We start from the raw sequence: 15,423 nt of genomic DNA, 5'->3' as shown, positions 1-15,423 counted from the left end.
GGTCCCGGGTGCTTTCAAAAACAATAGAATGGAACTGAAGCACTGTGGCACGTGTATGTATGTTGTTTGTATTTATTAGTATCAATCAAGAGAAATGCTGTTTAGAATAAAGTCAAATTTAAAAGTGGGCCCCAAAATTAATAAAATTACAAATTGGCTGGCAACGACATGTCGTGTTTTATCCACATCATGACCATCATCATGTTAATCGTTTTCAGGCCTTTTCATTATATTTATATATATATATATAATTTAAAATAAAATGTTGTATTCAAAATAATTTAATATATATTCTATAGACATATTAATGGTTTAGTAGGCTTTGAGCCCAATCATATTTGGGCCGACCGGTCCATTATAATTGTATTGGGCTCCTAACCGGCCCATTAAGATCATTAGTTATTTTATTTTACTATCAGTTTTTTAATTGAGTACTTATTATTTAAGAAGTCCTGCTTGGCAACTATTGTTTAGATTTGGTAGCTTGATTTCTGACATATGTGACAAAAAAAACTATTGTTATATTTTATTTGTATGTCCATTTGAGTACTGATACAATACAAGTCATATTTCATCTCAGCATGTGATGTCACTGCATGTTAAATTCATACTCCTTTCCCTTCCGTCTGCGTCTAAAAGTAAAAGTCGTATTTAACTATTTAACATTAAAAATATTTTTATATTTATATAATTTTTTTTTTTACAAATATCCTTCTATTAGTATTATAAGACAATAATGCAAATATTTTTGCAATTTTCTTTTTAATTTTTACTATATTTTGATATAATAATTAATATTCAAAAATTAACACGCAAAAAATAAATTAGACCTTTAGAACCGGACGGAGATAGTATAAGTATAAAATAATTTTACATTACACATATTACAATTAATCTTAACATATGCCACACAGAAGCATAACATAAATATATATTCTCACTGTCATTCAAACTTTATTTAACTTTTTTTTTTTAATTATCATCTAAATTTATTTCCGTTATTTGTTTCTAGTAAAAAAATATAATTCTTTTCTATTTTCTTTTTTACCATAAAAAGAATTTATAATTTTATCCATATTTTTGTAAAACTCACCTCGCATCAAATAGACATAAATTTACGTAACAAAAAGAATACTTATGTACTTAATTTGAAAATTAGAGAGAGTGTATCACCCGAGGATGAGAATGTGACCATTGCATTAATTTCTAGCCATATTTACAAATTAAAACCTTAAAATCCCAAAAAAAAACATTGTAAAAATTATATATATATAAACATTAATTCAGCATCACAGAGCATAGAGGATCTTATGTTCATCCTCCGCAGCCACATCCGAATTTTCCGACACGGCGGCGCCGGTGGCCGGCCACGACCCCCACCTGGTGCTGTTCCTCGTCGACGACCGCCGCAGGCTCCGCCTGGCCTCGATGCGGTACACAACCACCCAGTAGCAGAGCGTCCCGAGCGTCGTGGCCATGATCACCGTCCCGACGACCGTGACGCCCACAGCCAGCCACCGCTCCTTCTTCCCGACGACAATGTAGCAGAGGGCGAGGAACGCCACCGACACGAACGTGCACGCCAGCCACATCAGCTTGTTGATGATCGCCATCAGCTGCCTCTTCGCGTTCCTCTCCACCACCACCACCGACGTCTGCACCACCACCACCGCCAGCGATATGAACAGCGCCAGCGAGTCGAAGATCAAGAAGATCGCGAACTCAATGTTCGGCCCGATGTTCGCCTCCCCCAGAGAATACCCCGCCGCGACGTTTTTGGGATTGTCCGCGTATTGACCTGGTGACCAACATGGTTTTTTTTTTTTTGTTAACATAGCGTATATTGTGTTAACTGAAATCATGTAATAAGTTTCATAGTTTATCTGTTTAGCTCAATTAGAGTTGACAAAAATAAACACAACTCGAAAAATTCGAGCCGAATCCGACAAGAAAAAGTGTGCTTACGCCTAAAAAACATGTTAGGAAAAAGTCTATTGTCATGGCGCGTGTGGCCTAGCCTGGCCCAGCCTAATTTTTAAATTAAATATAATTTTAACAATACATTAACAAGTAAATGTATGTCAACAATGAAAGTATAGTGTAATAACTTAGTTTTTATCTTGTTAATATTAGGTTATGAGTTCAATTCTTATACTAATTGCCATGCCCGTCCCGCCCGAAGACATTATCGGGCCGGGCCGGGCCAGGCTAGCACGTAAAAATGGATCTATCTCAATTTCCTACCTCTAAGTTCAATGATAATGGGCTCTTAGTTCATATGCTGAATTTATTTATAAAATTAAAAAATCAAATCTTTACGATAAAAGTATTGTGGTAAATTACCGGGAAGTGTGAAAATGGCAGCAAAAGCGACGGTGGCGATGAGGACGGCGACGACGGTGGTCGAAGTTATGGCGTTGTTGAGCCCTTCGGATTGCATCTTGTTGAGGCGCTTAGCGATGCCGCGCACCCGTCGACGTGTTTGCCGTGTGTGCTCGAGTTGATCGTGCACCTCGTGCTTTATGTCGCTCACCGTTTGCTTAAGCTCCCGAGCGGCGCTCGGAGGCGCCGCCGCCATCGACTTTGCACTCTTAACTCCGTGCTCGATCAAAATGCTCGTGATTTCCGCTTTTCCGGTTTTCTCGGCGGTGTCCAACGCCGTCTCCCCCGACTTATTCACGACTTCTTTGCAAAGCCCTTTGTGTTTCAACAGAGTCCGAACAATCTATAAAAAGAAAAACACATACATATATAAAATAATGATTGAACGTCGTTAATTCAAAATAAAATAAAATTTATAAAGACTTATAAATTAACATACTTCGGCGCGGCCTTTGCGAGTGGCGATATGCAAAGCGGTATTGCCTTTTCCGTCGACAATGGCGAGCAAAGACTCGTCGGCAGCGATAAGCTCGTCGACGACGCGGGTGCTATTGCCCTTGACGGCCATATGCAGCGCCGTCTGTCCCTTTTTATCGCTCCATGTCACGATTCCCGGCTCTTTGGTTAGAATGGCGACGACGACCTCCAAATGGCAGTTTCTCGCCGATGAATGCAGCGCTGTCTTGCTGTTGTTTCGCGCTATCGTCGCGAGGCTGCTGTTTCTGTCCAGAAGGAAATCGACGACGCCGATGTGGCCCTGCGCCGCCGCCGAGTGTAGCGGCGTCGTATTCGATGGGTCCACCGTCGCCACCAGTTGGGGCATCGCCTCCATTAGAACCTTAACTACTTCTGCAGTGAAAGAAAATGTCCTAAACATTAGACTCTGTGAACTAGTTCATTTAAATATTTTTCGATACGATTTTCAATATTTATATATTTATTTTTTTTTTTGAAAAAATCAAAATTATTCGATACTTACCTTTGTCTTCTAAATTCATGCTCAATTCCTTTGTAAAATACAAAAAGAAAATAAGCACCAATTTTGATAACAAAGAAAGTATAAAATATTATTTTTATATTAGTCGTATATATTAATATTTTTAGAAAAATTATATTTACTTTGTAATTACTTTTTCATAATTATAACATAAAAATAAAATTTCTCTAAAACATCCTATTGAATACTAATTTTTTTTATTATTTTTAAATTTTGAAGCGAAAAAATATATTTTTTCTTAAAAATTGAATACTAATTTTTAATTGCACACCACATATAGATACAGGTATATATGTATATGTAAATGTAATAAGGAAATGGACCTAATCGGCCGAGCTTGGCGGCGATGTGAAAAGCGTCGTAGCCGTTTTGAGCTTTGAGGCCAGCGGAAACGACGTCATAGTGCTTGATCAACGTCTGGACGACTGCCACGTGTCCACACTCCGCCGCGACGTAGAGGGCGGTTTCGCCGGACTGATTCTGCTTGGACAGAAGCTGCTCCAGCTCTTCCTCATCGTCTTTACATCCGGCGATGATGTCGGAAACGGCGCCGGAATCCGCCGCCCTGGCGGCGGCGTGCAGCGGCGTGTCGTCGCGCTTGCCGCCGGTCAACTGCTTCTTCAATGGCTTCAGCTCCATCGCTAACTGTTTGAAATTAATTTGAAAGTCAAATGCGAAAAATTCGATCGGGTTTCAAATTAGGGCACAGAAAAGGGGGATTTTACGTTTTAGGAAATTCCGAAAGCTCAGATCGAAGAACTGTAAGAAAATTGCAGAGTGCACACGTGAAGCATATGGATAAAGTTCTTGTCTAAGAATTCGATCTGAACTAATTTTTGAAATTCCTTTCACACTCCATAACCATAAACACAGTATTTCATTCCCCACACGTTTTTCAACTTTATGAGCAGCAATCATTCCGCCATTGAAGAACCCTAAAATTGAAATCTCATCAAAAAAAAGAACATCAAAATCACATGATTCTGTAAGAAAGGGGACAAAGATTCTTTACCTGAAAATCAAACCCAGATTGAGATTCCAAAATTGCAGCTCCCCAAAATTTGTGAGATTCAAGAAATGGTTGGAGAAGAGAGAGGGAAGTAAATTAAGTGCACAAAAAGGCGACACATGGGTTCATATTGTGAACAAATTTAAAAATAATAAAAAATAAAAATAAAGAAAGAAAGCAATAATGGAGTATAATTATGGAAGAGGACACTAACAATGATTAGTTAATGGATCAATTTGGGGTACGACTGTCGAATGGTCCTCTTTTAGACTCCATTTTTACTGTGAAATTTGTAAAAACAATTTCAAGTTCAGATAGAACCGGTTCTGCTTCGTTACATGGCTAGGAATAAAATAATTGCAGTTATTTTTGGATGGTCCAGGACTTCAGAAACCAGGCGTTCTTTTCCGTGTGGAGTTTACATGACGCGTGGTGCCGATCCATCTGGTCATCAAGTCCTGTGTTTTCCCATACAATATTCGTCTTGAACTTAATAATTGATCAGCTAACGTATTTTCACTTATTTTATTTGATATTATTTATTTATAAAAAATATTACATTAAATACAATTTTTTTATCATAAAATATTAAATCAAATACTAATTTTTTATTTTATTTTTTCAAATTTTCAAAATTTCAAGAACATCCAAAAAAATCTCTATTTAAACATACCCGAAAATTATTTGTCACGTTAAAACTTATATGTATATATATATTATTTTATGAAAATAAGGCCATTAAATTATCATTGAGCCATTTTAATTTAAAACACGGTTCTCTATTACTAATCTTTTCAATTATGCTTTTGTATTATTCTATTAACAGTCTTTTTTAAAAAATATATATATATTAATATACATATTTTTTATTTATAATATTATATCAAAAAAATATTTTCTAAGGAACAATACAACATTTAATACTTCTTCCGTCTCAAAACAATAGGGATATTTGAGATGAATACGAGAATTAAGGAATAATACTCTCTCCGTCCCGTTTGAAGGGTAACGTTTGTTTTTTGTACGTAGATTTTTTAATATTAGTATTATATTGGATTGTAATAAAAAAGACAAAAATACCCCTCATAGTATGGTGTAATATAAAAGTAATGACATTTGTGTAATATATTGTAAGTTGAAATGATATTTATTATCTTAAGTAGGTAGTACAATTACTAAATTAGGAAACGGTAACCTTGTTTTGGGACGGACGAAAATGAAAAATGGTAACCTTTCAATGGGACGGAGGGAGTAGTATTATATTGATAATATGTGTAAAAGTATTTTTAAAAGACCAAAATTCCCCTACTTTATTTCATTATTGTAAAAAAATTGAGGATAATTTTTAAAAAATTGAGAAGACAGTTACCAAAAATAAAAATGAAACAATACTATCGTCTTGGGAAAGACGGAGCAAGTATATTTTTATACTATTATATATAACATATTTTCTATTCCATACAAAACAATAGTAGTAATTATTTAAAAAAAAAAAGTAATATTTTACTATTATCTAGTACAAATGTGTAAAAAAAATTTAAATTTATATAATTTAATTTTATGTATAAAATAATTACATATATAATATATTTATAATTTAAGTAAAAATTAAAATATTTTTTATTTGTATCAGTGTATGATGATTTTTGAATAATTACGAAATGAATATATTTTTATAAAAAATAATAAATAATTTAATAAAATGAATTAAATATATATAGCCAAGTTTGCAGTTTCACTTTAAAAAATGGTAAGACGACTGATGGCTATTCATAGTCATGAATAAAGACAGTCACAAAATCAGGAGTGATTGAAGAGAGCTCCCGGACTTCCAACACTTCACACTCCGGGAATCAATAGTTTATTCATTCATTCTAAATTCCAACAAAATAAATAAATAAATGTTTTTAGATAGTATAATTTATATAAATATCATTAAAAAAAAAAGAAGAGTAAAATACGATTTTTAGTCCCCTTTGTTTATATTCGTATCAATTTTAGTTATCTATATTATTAAAATAATAATTTTGATATATTTTATTCATATTTGGAGCGAATTAGTCCTTCAATTTTTAAAATAATAATTTTGACCTCTTTCAATTAATTAATATAGTTAAGATGTAGTCCTTAATTATTATTTTTTCAAAAAATTAATAGATGTTTAACTGTGTTTATCACTCAAGGCTGCTAGACGAAAATTAGGAAGTTTAGTACTCTCTCCGTCCCAATCAAGGTGCAACATTTGTTTTGGGCGCAGATTTTAGGTTGATAATATTAAGTAGGATAATTTAGAAATCAGGTAATCTGATTGAGAGATAAATGTATATTTTATTTTATTTTATTTGGGTGATGGAATGAGATAAAATGTAGGATAGAAATTAAGTATAATTAATTATTTTTTATTTTGGAAAATATTGCAGGATGTTTGAGTTATACCAAAAAAAAAATGTTGCACGATGTTTGAGACGGAGGGAGTAGAAGACTTGCTGAGGATACATGCATTGTCGTACATATTGACTATCCTTAAAAAATAGTTTACAAAAATTATTCTCCTTGTAATATCTATTGACAAACTAAATTTAATATCATGTTCATATCCACAAAAAGAAAAAATATATATTTCATTTTCTTAGACCAATAATTTAATTAAGGCAAACAATAGCTAACAAAAATGATATTGAGAACGACCAAATATATATTACTTGGTCATCCCATCCAAATCAATTGATACGTTTTCCTGTCTATTTTGTCCCACCTTAATTGATATATTTTTATTTTTAATAAATTATACTCGTATATATAACTGTAGGAGTATTTTGGTCTTTTAAAAATACTTTTACATTGTAATTCTAATTTGACCTGAGAAAGAATTTCAGAATCTTCATCCTTATTCTTTAAAAAAACATACACAAGACGCCCTTAAATCATCCAATCAGATTGCAACAAATTACTTTGATTGTGAAATTATCATTTCTTGTTAAATTTATATTAAAACAAATTATATAATTAAATTTTTTTGTTGCCTACGTCATATTTCTTTTATATTCTTTTAGATGCCTCCATAGGAGCATGGCAAGGTGGTCGAAGAAATCCATTCGAACAAAATGGATATCATCGCCTTTTCTTCAACTTCTTTAACATTACGCACTACATAAAACATACTTAAAATAACTGAAGCTTTGACTAATTAGTAAATAATTGAACAATTAGGCTGTGTTTGGTGCCAACAAAAAATAAAATAAAATAAAATAAAACATAAAAAATGAAGAAGTGAAGTAGAAATATCTATATTTATCTTATTTCTCTAATTTTGATAAATCAAAATTGAGAAATAAATAACCTTTCTTTCTCTAGTTTAATTTATCTCTCATTTGCACATAGATAAAATTTGTGTACTTATATTTTTATTTATTTATTTTTTTAAAATATATTATTTCGATTTTATAAAATTCATATCAAAACTATTATTATTAAAAAAATACTAATTAAACATGATAAGATTTATTCACAAATTTTTACTTAATTCATTGTTTTTCAGTAATTAATTCATTTTTCTTTATTTTTTTCATTTTGAAGTTTAATCTAAATCTATATATCCAATTTTTAAATATTTTTTACAAATTTGGGTATAAATTATTTATTATATCAAATAAAATACTAATTAGTTTTAATTCTTCGGTCAATTTATTTTCTCTACCATTCCTTTGTCTACTAATATGATAAATTTTATACTCATTAAGGCCGTAAAAAATAGTCCTATGGGAACCCGTGTAAAGAATTGAGATGGAGTCACAGAGACAAAATAAAATATACTCCCTCCGTCCCACGTACCATGTCATGTTACTGTTTCTGTTCGTCACACGTACTATGTCACTTTCTTTTTTTGGAAAATAATTACATACTTTAATCTTATTTTAATTTTTTTTTAATTTTTTTTAATTTTAATTAAACTAATTGTTTATCTTAATCTTAATTTATAATTATTTATATTATAGGATAATTATTTTCACTAATATATTCTTAATTATCTACTAATTACACTCTTATTAAAATATCATATCTACGGTGTAACAGACACCGATATTTGGGACGAAGAAGGAGTAATATATTGTAATGTTTCATAAAAAAAATTAATATTTTAATATAAAATATTATTTTTATATTATATACATGATTGTTTATATATTATATATAAAATATATATCAAATTGAAATACTATACAGATAAATTCATAGTAAATACAATTACCAAGACAATAAAAACAACAACATTACTAGTAAAATTAGATAGAGTTTAAGAAGTTTTAAAGTTTTGAATTTTTTTTTTAATGGTAAAAATATTAAGGGTTTGTTTGGTTTAATATTTTTCTTAAATAGTTAAAAAAAAAAATTATTTTGTTTGACTTTGATTTGAGTTTTGAGTTTTAATTTGAGTTTTGATTTTAATATGAATTAAATAATATTTTTATGTGATTTTTTTAAAAAAAATATATTTTATTTTGATTGGAAAAAGATGAATAATGTTTGATTTGAATTTAAATTAAAAAAGAAAAATACATTAAAAATATCAAATTGTAAAATATGTTACTATGGACAAAATATTTAATTTGATATATATATTTTTTAATTGAATATTAAAATTTTTAAAAAATATGTTGGTAAATTGAGAAAGGTAACAGTAAAAATGTAAAGAAGAAGTGGATGAAATTATGGCGGAATTGAAGAAAATTCAATGGCGGAGTCATAACAACAGCTGACTTTAAGACACTCTCCCACGTTCAAAGTTCAAACCATTGCCGGATTTAATAAAGTAATACTGCACTGCAATGCATTTTTTAATTATTAATTCATGAATCATTCCCTTCTTTTTAACTTTCCAAGTAAAGAATTTATTCCCGGCTGTCGTCCACATTTCAGGCTTCATCTCCTCAATTTGATCGACAACAATCGCCATTAGGGTTTTTGAAATCGATTTCATTTTTATATTCTTGTGATTGATTACTTGTTGCTCTTCTTTTCTTACTGAACAGATACGCCCGAAGGAGGGATTTCAGAATTCGATTTCTTTTTAAGCTGTCAAGAGGAATCCAAAGTATGTATTTCTTCAGTCTGATCACCAACTGTTCGATGAATTGTCTGCATATGAAAAATCACTCTTCTACCTTCTTTTTTTTTTCTTCAATGAGTTGAGGATCACTGTTCGAAGAAGAAACGTTGTAATCTCAAATCGATTGTGTGTTTTTAGAGTAAGATGCTTGAAATCTAAATAACTATTAAAAGTCATTTAGCCATTTGCTTAAGAAACCATTGTTGCTGTCATTTGTGCACAAAGTTCAACATCTGTCAACAAACAACTTAGAATTCATCGCCCCCCACCTAATTTCGATTTTTTTTTTTCTTTTAAAAAAGAAATTGTTTAGGGCAAAACCAAGGAGAAGTGATATAAGGTTAGCTGTCATAATTCAGTTTTTTTTTTTTTTTTTTTTAAATTCAGTCTGACTGATTTTCCTCTTGTTTGTTTGCTATATTTCACTTCTTTGATGTTTTTTTAGGTCTCAGGTTGGCTGATAATTGAACAGAGCAAAAGAAAGTGAGCACGTTAATGGACAGTGCAAAAGCTAAGCAGCAAAGAAGGTGGACCATGTCTCCTTCTTTGATGCCCAGGACTCTGTGGTCCACAAGAAGCCCCACCAAAGATGCACAATCGAACGTGCAAGTTGTTCTTCGATGCAGGTGGATTGGCAATCTTTCTTTTGTTCCTCGTATTTGCATCTTAATTTGATCACAAAGATTATGTTTTTTAATTTAAATGTTCAATGTGATTAGGCCTCTGACTGAAGTTGAAGTCGGGGCAGGAACTCCTGTAATAATTTCTTGTGATGATAAAAAACAAGAAGTGACCTTAACTCACACCACAGCTCACAAGCAGACGAATCGGATTTTTGCGTTCGACAAGGTTTGTTTGTTAAGATGCTGTACCAGTCAGTGCTTCTGTTTCTTGAGGAGTTCGTCCATTTGTCGTTGGATGATTGATTATATCGGTTCTCTGGTTAAGGTTTTCAGCCCGGAAACACAGCAGAAAGAGCTATACGACGATGTTGTGGCTCCCATTGTTAATGAGATTCTCGAAGGATACAGTTGGACCGTCTTTGCTTATGGCCAGACGGGAACCGGCAAAACTTACACAATGGAAGGTGAAGGACGAAAAGACAAGGTTTCATACCATTTTGAAAATTTTATGATGAAAGTAAATTTCTTTAATCTTTTGCTACTTTGGCTTCAATTATAAGTTTCATTGTAGAGCGGGCAATTCAATGAAAATGCCGGAGTTATTCCGAGAGCTGTCCAGCAGATTTTCGACATTTTGGAAGGCGAGCATGCTGATTATAGTGTTAAAGTGACATACTTGGAGCTTTATAATGAAGAGGTAACGGATCTTTTGGTCCCGGATGAGGAATCGAGGGGGCAATTAGTGTTAATGGAAGACGGAAAAGGTTCCGTTTTTGTTAGAGGTTTAGAGGAGGAGATTGTATTCAGTGCAGATGAAATCTATGAAATACTGGAGAAGGGAGCAACTAGAAAACGCACAGCAACCATTTTTCACAATCGAAGCAACCGGGCTCACTCGATTCTATCAATCACGGTGCAAATTAAGGAGTTGAGTGCTGTGGGTTCGGAGCTAATCAAGTGGGGGAAGTTGAATCTTGTCGATCTTGCTGGATCAGAGAACATACTTCGATGGGGCGGAAGAGAGGCGATAAATGTACGACAGTGTTTTTTACTTCATTCCATTTAGTAAGACAGCTGTGTTTTGATTTGAGAATTCGACTCTCTCTGTAGGTAATAGCGAGGGAAGCTGGTGAGATCAACAAGAGCTTGCTTACACTTAGCCGTGTTATCAATGCGTTGGCTGAGAATTCTGCACATGTTCCCTACAGGCATGTTTTATTCGATTACCTGTTATGCTGATTAAAGTTGCTGTTTTTCGTCGTGAAGCTGAGTGTGGAACGATCGATTGGTCGCAGGGATAGCAAATTAACAAGATTGTTGAGGGATTCGTTGGGTGGTACGGCAAAAGCGTGCATTATTGCAACAGCTTCGCAATCGATTCTCTCTCAGGAAGAGACACTCTGCACTCTTGATATTGCGTCTCGTGCCAGAAATATTAAGAATAGACCGGAGGTACGACAGCTGTTCGTTGCTCTATGATTCGACTTACTTTTAGTTAGTTGAGATAACAATTTTGACACTATTTGAGTTGTGAAGTAGTTAATAAGTTGGTTTTTCAGATGAACCGAAAAGTGATGAAGTCGACAGTGCTAAAGGATCTGTATACTCAAATAGACATTCTGAAACGAGGTTTGGTCACTCTCTGAAAATGAATTCAGTTTAACCGAATGCAGGATAAAGTTAACTATGTGTCTATTTTTCTTGCATCAGAACTGCGCGTGAAACGGGAAAGCAATGAAAGCAATGGAGTTTATGTATCACATGACAATAATCAACGCGCTGAAGAGAGAACCAAGAAGGTGACTTTGCTTCAAGTAATTCGATAATTTGCCATTTTTTTGCATAATCTGATGTAAAAGATTGTTCTGTGAAGCAATTGATGGAGCTACAGGAGATGTACCTTATTCAGCAACAGTTCACAGAAGATTTAAAAGATAAACTCGAAAGCACCGAGGTAACCTGCATGATAAGGTTTTTGAAACCATCTTTCGTCGTACTTTTTATTTCGCCTTCACTAATAACGTAATTGCGTTCTTCACCAGAGAGAACTGATCAAGACTCGCCAATCTTTACGTCATCTGGAAGATGAATATCAGCAAGCCAAAGATGTTATCAAAGATAAGGAGACAATGATACATAAAATCCTCTGTTCAGGTAAAAGTTTATTCAATCAAATAAATGCGAATTTCTGAAGGGATTTATAATTAAGTCAGAAAATTATTCATAACAGGAAAAGCACTTACAGAGAGAGCACTTGAATTTCGGTCTGACCTTGAGGGCGCCGCATCGGATGTATCCACCTTGCTTGCTCGAATTGGTTTGTGTTTATAGATACGAAGTTTGATTCGATATTATAATGTTTTCTCAATTGATTCTTAGTCACACTTTCTGTCCAACAGAGCATAAGACGCGTTTGGAAGACAGTAACAGGGACGATATGCAGAATTTTTACACACAGTTAGCTAAAGAGCTCGACGAGTTAAGTAAAGTTGTCTCGTCTTCAGCCGCACACCAAGAACAGAAATTTGAAGTGGTTCAAGACGAGACAAGGTCATTTGTAACATCAAAATCCGAGGTACCTTAGAATTTCAAATTTGTCTATCCTCAGTTTGTCTATGGTGGTACTACAGTCTCACATAATGTTTTCCGATAATTTTGCAGGCAACGAACGAGCTGCTCAAACAAATCCAAACTTTAAAGGATTTGTATGCATCCGGCGTTAAGCAGTTGGACGACTCAGCTGAAGAAATGTATCGAAGATCTCAATTAGGTTTCGGTGGATTGAGCAATGAATTATCAATCCATTCTTCATGCGCTGCCGATGTATGTATTTGTTCGATTTCCATTTATCCTTACTATAATCCGACTTCTTTTATATGTATTTGTATTTCATTAGTGTTTCTGGTGAGCAGCTTGTCGTGAAAAGCTCATCGATTACCGATTCAGCTAGCAACGATCTAAAACTCAACCTCCACAGTCTCCGATCATGTATAGACGCATTCATAAAGCAGCAGCAAGAGGTATAAAGAAGTGCTTTAGTCCTCGTTTTTTTGCATTTTCTTGTTTTATTGTTTTTTACGAACATTTGATGATGTTCGTGATACAACATTTTGTCATCAGAATCATGTCAGAACGTACGATGGAACCAGGTCCATCTCATACAGTCTTCTTAACTTCTTCGAGACTTTAAGGATTTACATTTCTAAATTGACACTCATGCAAGAAGATTCCCGTACCGTCACAACTCGGAAAATAAGTGACTTCACAAAGAAGTTTAAGGTATTTCACTAAGAATGTAATAACATATATATATTCTTACCGTTATTTCCTGTAAACTACACGGACTTATTTGATTCATTGTCGACTGCAGGATTTCGCTCTTGACGAGGAACTCCTTTTGGTAGACAAAATAACCGAGCTTTTAGCGAGTTCAAGAACTAGAAAGGAAAAAATGGTGAGTACTTCCATTCGAGAATTCTCATGTTTTTTAAGATTCAATTGATTATGTTTTTCCCTCTTAACAAACTATTGTCCATTTCGTTTGCCAGATTCAAGCAGCGGCCGATGATATTATAGACAGCACCCGTACACAACACAGCGGCATAAATCAAGAAATTTCCGAGATGCAAATTTCTACAGTGGCTGCTGAAGAAAATTGGACCAATTACATTCAGAAAATGGAAGCAAATTGTGTGGAAGATTCTGCTGTCGTCGAAGCTGGAAAAAGCATTCTTGGGGATGATCTTCAGTGCTGGTAAACCAATGAAATATCTGACCCTTTTGTAGCTTCTTTATTCAAGTTTTCTAGAAAATAGAAAATTTTACCGAACTTTTCGTATTACATATGCAGCATTATAAAGTCGACAAAAGTTGCAAAGCAATATAGAGTTGCTGAAGAATCCCTTTTGCATGTTCTTGAGGAAAATGCCAAATCAGTCGATTCGTTTATAAAGTGAGCTCATATACTGTTAGTACTACATTACATATGTATTGTATTTAGTAATTCATTCTCTGCCTCCATTTTGATCAGGAATGTCACAGAGGACATCGAAATAATCAAAGCCCAATATTCATCTGTTGCCTCGTCAATTCTTGAAGAAACAAATGGTGCCGGAGAAAATGCTATGTCTTCAGTAGAATGTAGGAAAATTTAAAATTACATTTTCTTACATGTTCTAAACCATGTTTATTACAAAACGCGCGTGCTGAGATTGTGCCGTTGTGTCTCCTACAGGTTTAGCAAAATTAGACCATGAAGCGACCGAGAAATTCAGCTCTATGAGTCGTTGCTTCCTTGATGGTACGAGAGAGATGAACAGCTTCCATTCAGAAAAGGTGGCTGAGATTTCTCGAAATGCAAGAAAATCCCTTGTCGAGGATTACTTGGTAAGAATTTAACTGACTATTTTAAAAAGAAAGGGAAAATGTAGGTTTGGTTCAATAAGTAGCGATCTTTTATCATTATTTTGAGAATTTGAAATGAGCCGTATCTGAAAATAGTTATATATCTCATTCGTCAACGTTCTTATTATCATAATTACATAACTATATATATACAATATATACAATAACAACCGTCATATATATATATATACTTATCAGGTGGACGACTCGTCAGATTTGAGCCCGAGGAAACGAGACTTCAAGTTGGCAAGTAAGGAATCGATAGAAGGTCTCATGAATGTTTGTGTTGGAAATTCATTAGAATTATCGCATTCGCCACCCCCCGACATTAATGTTGGAAACTCGATCGAGCCATGTCCGAACTAACTTGGCTAGAATTATTACATCGATGGTATGGTAGGCAGGTGAAGAAGAATAGAAACGTGACATTATTCTTTGTGGTGTTGTGCAGTAGAACATGCTTTTAACAGTGAGTTCTGTTTGTGAAATCACAGTCTCATATTTTTGTGGTGTTTGAATCCCACATCGACGATGAGATGTTGACTGTCCGAGTTTGTACATGAATTCTTTAGACGATGTATTTTTATAACCCAAGTTTTTATGAGTGTGTTGATACTATTTTATTTTTCTTAGTTTATTAATAAATTTTATTTTATTTTTGGTCAATCTTTGTTCTAAGATTAGTGACGGAAATGGATAAATGCATGGGGACAAGAGGCAACAGTTTCATACACTTGCTTACATTTAGACATTTAGTCCAATTTTGACACGTGACATGACCATTGTTCCTATTTATGTTACCATCTTCAATAATGCACACATGTTGTCTATTCTCTATTGTCTGGAACTTATATTTTTATTTATATAGGTATTTCTAATTTTTTATATTATTTTTTTTTTA

The 15,423-nt window shown here is 33.5% G+C and overlaps 2 protein-coding genes across 5 annotated transcripts; one reads left to right on the top strand and one right to left on the bottom strand.

Moving 5' to 3' along the window:
* Window positions 1–1,142: 1,142 nt before the first annotated feature.
* LOC127239949 (ankyrin repeat-containing protein At5g02620-like) lies at window positions 1,143–4,558 on the bottom strand. Its single transcript, XM_051258340.1, has 6 exons — window positions 4,392–4,558; window positions 4,105–4,314; window positions 3,703–4,024; window positions 2,822–3,231; window positions 2,344–2,725; window positions 1,143–1,798 (listed from the first exon to the last, which is right to left on the bottom strand). Exons 3-6 carry the CDS (start codon window positions 4,016–4,018, stop codon window positions 1,290–1,292), a joined length of 1,617 nt encoding a protein of 538 aa, XP_051114297.1. The 5' UTR covers window positions 4,019–4,024; window positions 4,105–4,314; window positions 4,392–4,558; the 3' UTR covers window positions 1,143–1,289.
* Window positions 4,559–9,191: 4,633 nt separating this feature from the next.
* LOC127239948 (kinesin-like protein KIN-5D) lies at window positions 9,192–15,140 on the top strand. Of its 4 annotated transcripts, XM_051258336.1 has the most exons (23): window positions 9,192–9,480; window positions 9,798–9,835; window positions 9,941–10,121; window positions 10,215–10,344; window positions 10,444–10,602; window positions 10,690–11,151; window positions 11,229–11,326; window positions 11,414–11,570; window positions 11,678–11,747; window positions 11,829–11,917; window positions 11,992–12,072; window positions 12,161–12,272; window positions 12,349–12,435; window positions 12,518–12,693; window positions 12,780–12,941; window positions 13,031–13,138; window positions 13,239–13,397; window positions 13,489–13,572; window positions 13,667–13,872; window positions 13,969–14,070; window positions 14,149–14,258; window positions 14,353–14,504; window positions 14,721–15,140. In XM_051258336.1, exons 3-23 carry the CDS (start codon window positions 9,991–9,993, stop codon window positions 14,886–14,888), a joined length of 3,003 nt encoding a protein of 1,000 aa, XP_051114293.1. In that variant the 5' UTR covers window positions 9,192–9,480; window positions 9,798–9,835; window positions 9,941–9,990; the 3' UTR covers window positions 14,889–15,140. The 4 variants fall into 4 exon arrangements, with proteins under 4 accessions (XP_051114293.1, XP_051114294.1, XP_051114295.1 ...); XM_051258337.1 differs by lacking the exon at window positions 9,798–9,835; XM_051258338.1 differs by lacking the exons at window positions 9,192–9,480; window positions 9,798–9,835; window positions 9,941–10,121 and having other exon boundaries at window positions 10,216–10,344; window positions 10,444–10,582.
* The last annotated feature ends 283 nt before the right edge of the window (window positions 15,141–15,423 follow it).

This window comes from Andrographis paniculata, unplaced genomic scaffold, assembly GCF_009805555.1.
Source record: "Andrographis paniculata isolate CXL003 unplaced genomic scaffold, ASM980555v1 Contig78END, whole genome shotgun sequence".
NCBI classification, from domain to species: domain Eukaryota; kingdom Viridiplantae; phylum Streptophyta; class Magnoliopsida; order Lamiales; family Acanthaceae; genus Andrographis; species Andrographis paniculata.
The sequence above is the reverse complement of the archived record's forward strand: the minus strand, read 5'-3'. Positions and strand labels throughout refer to the sequence as shown.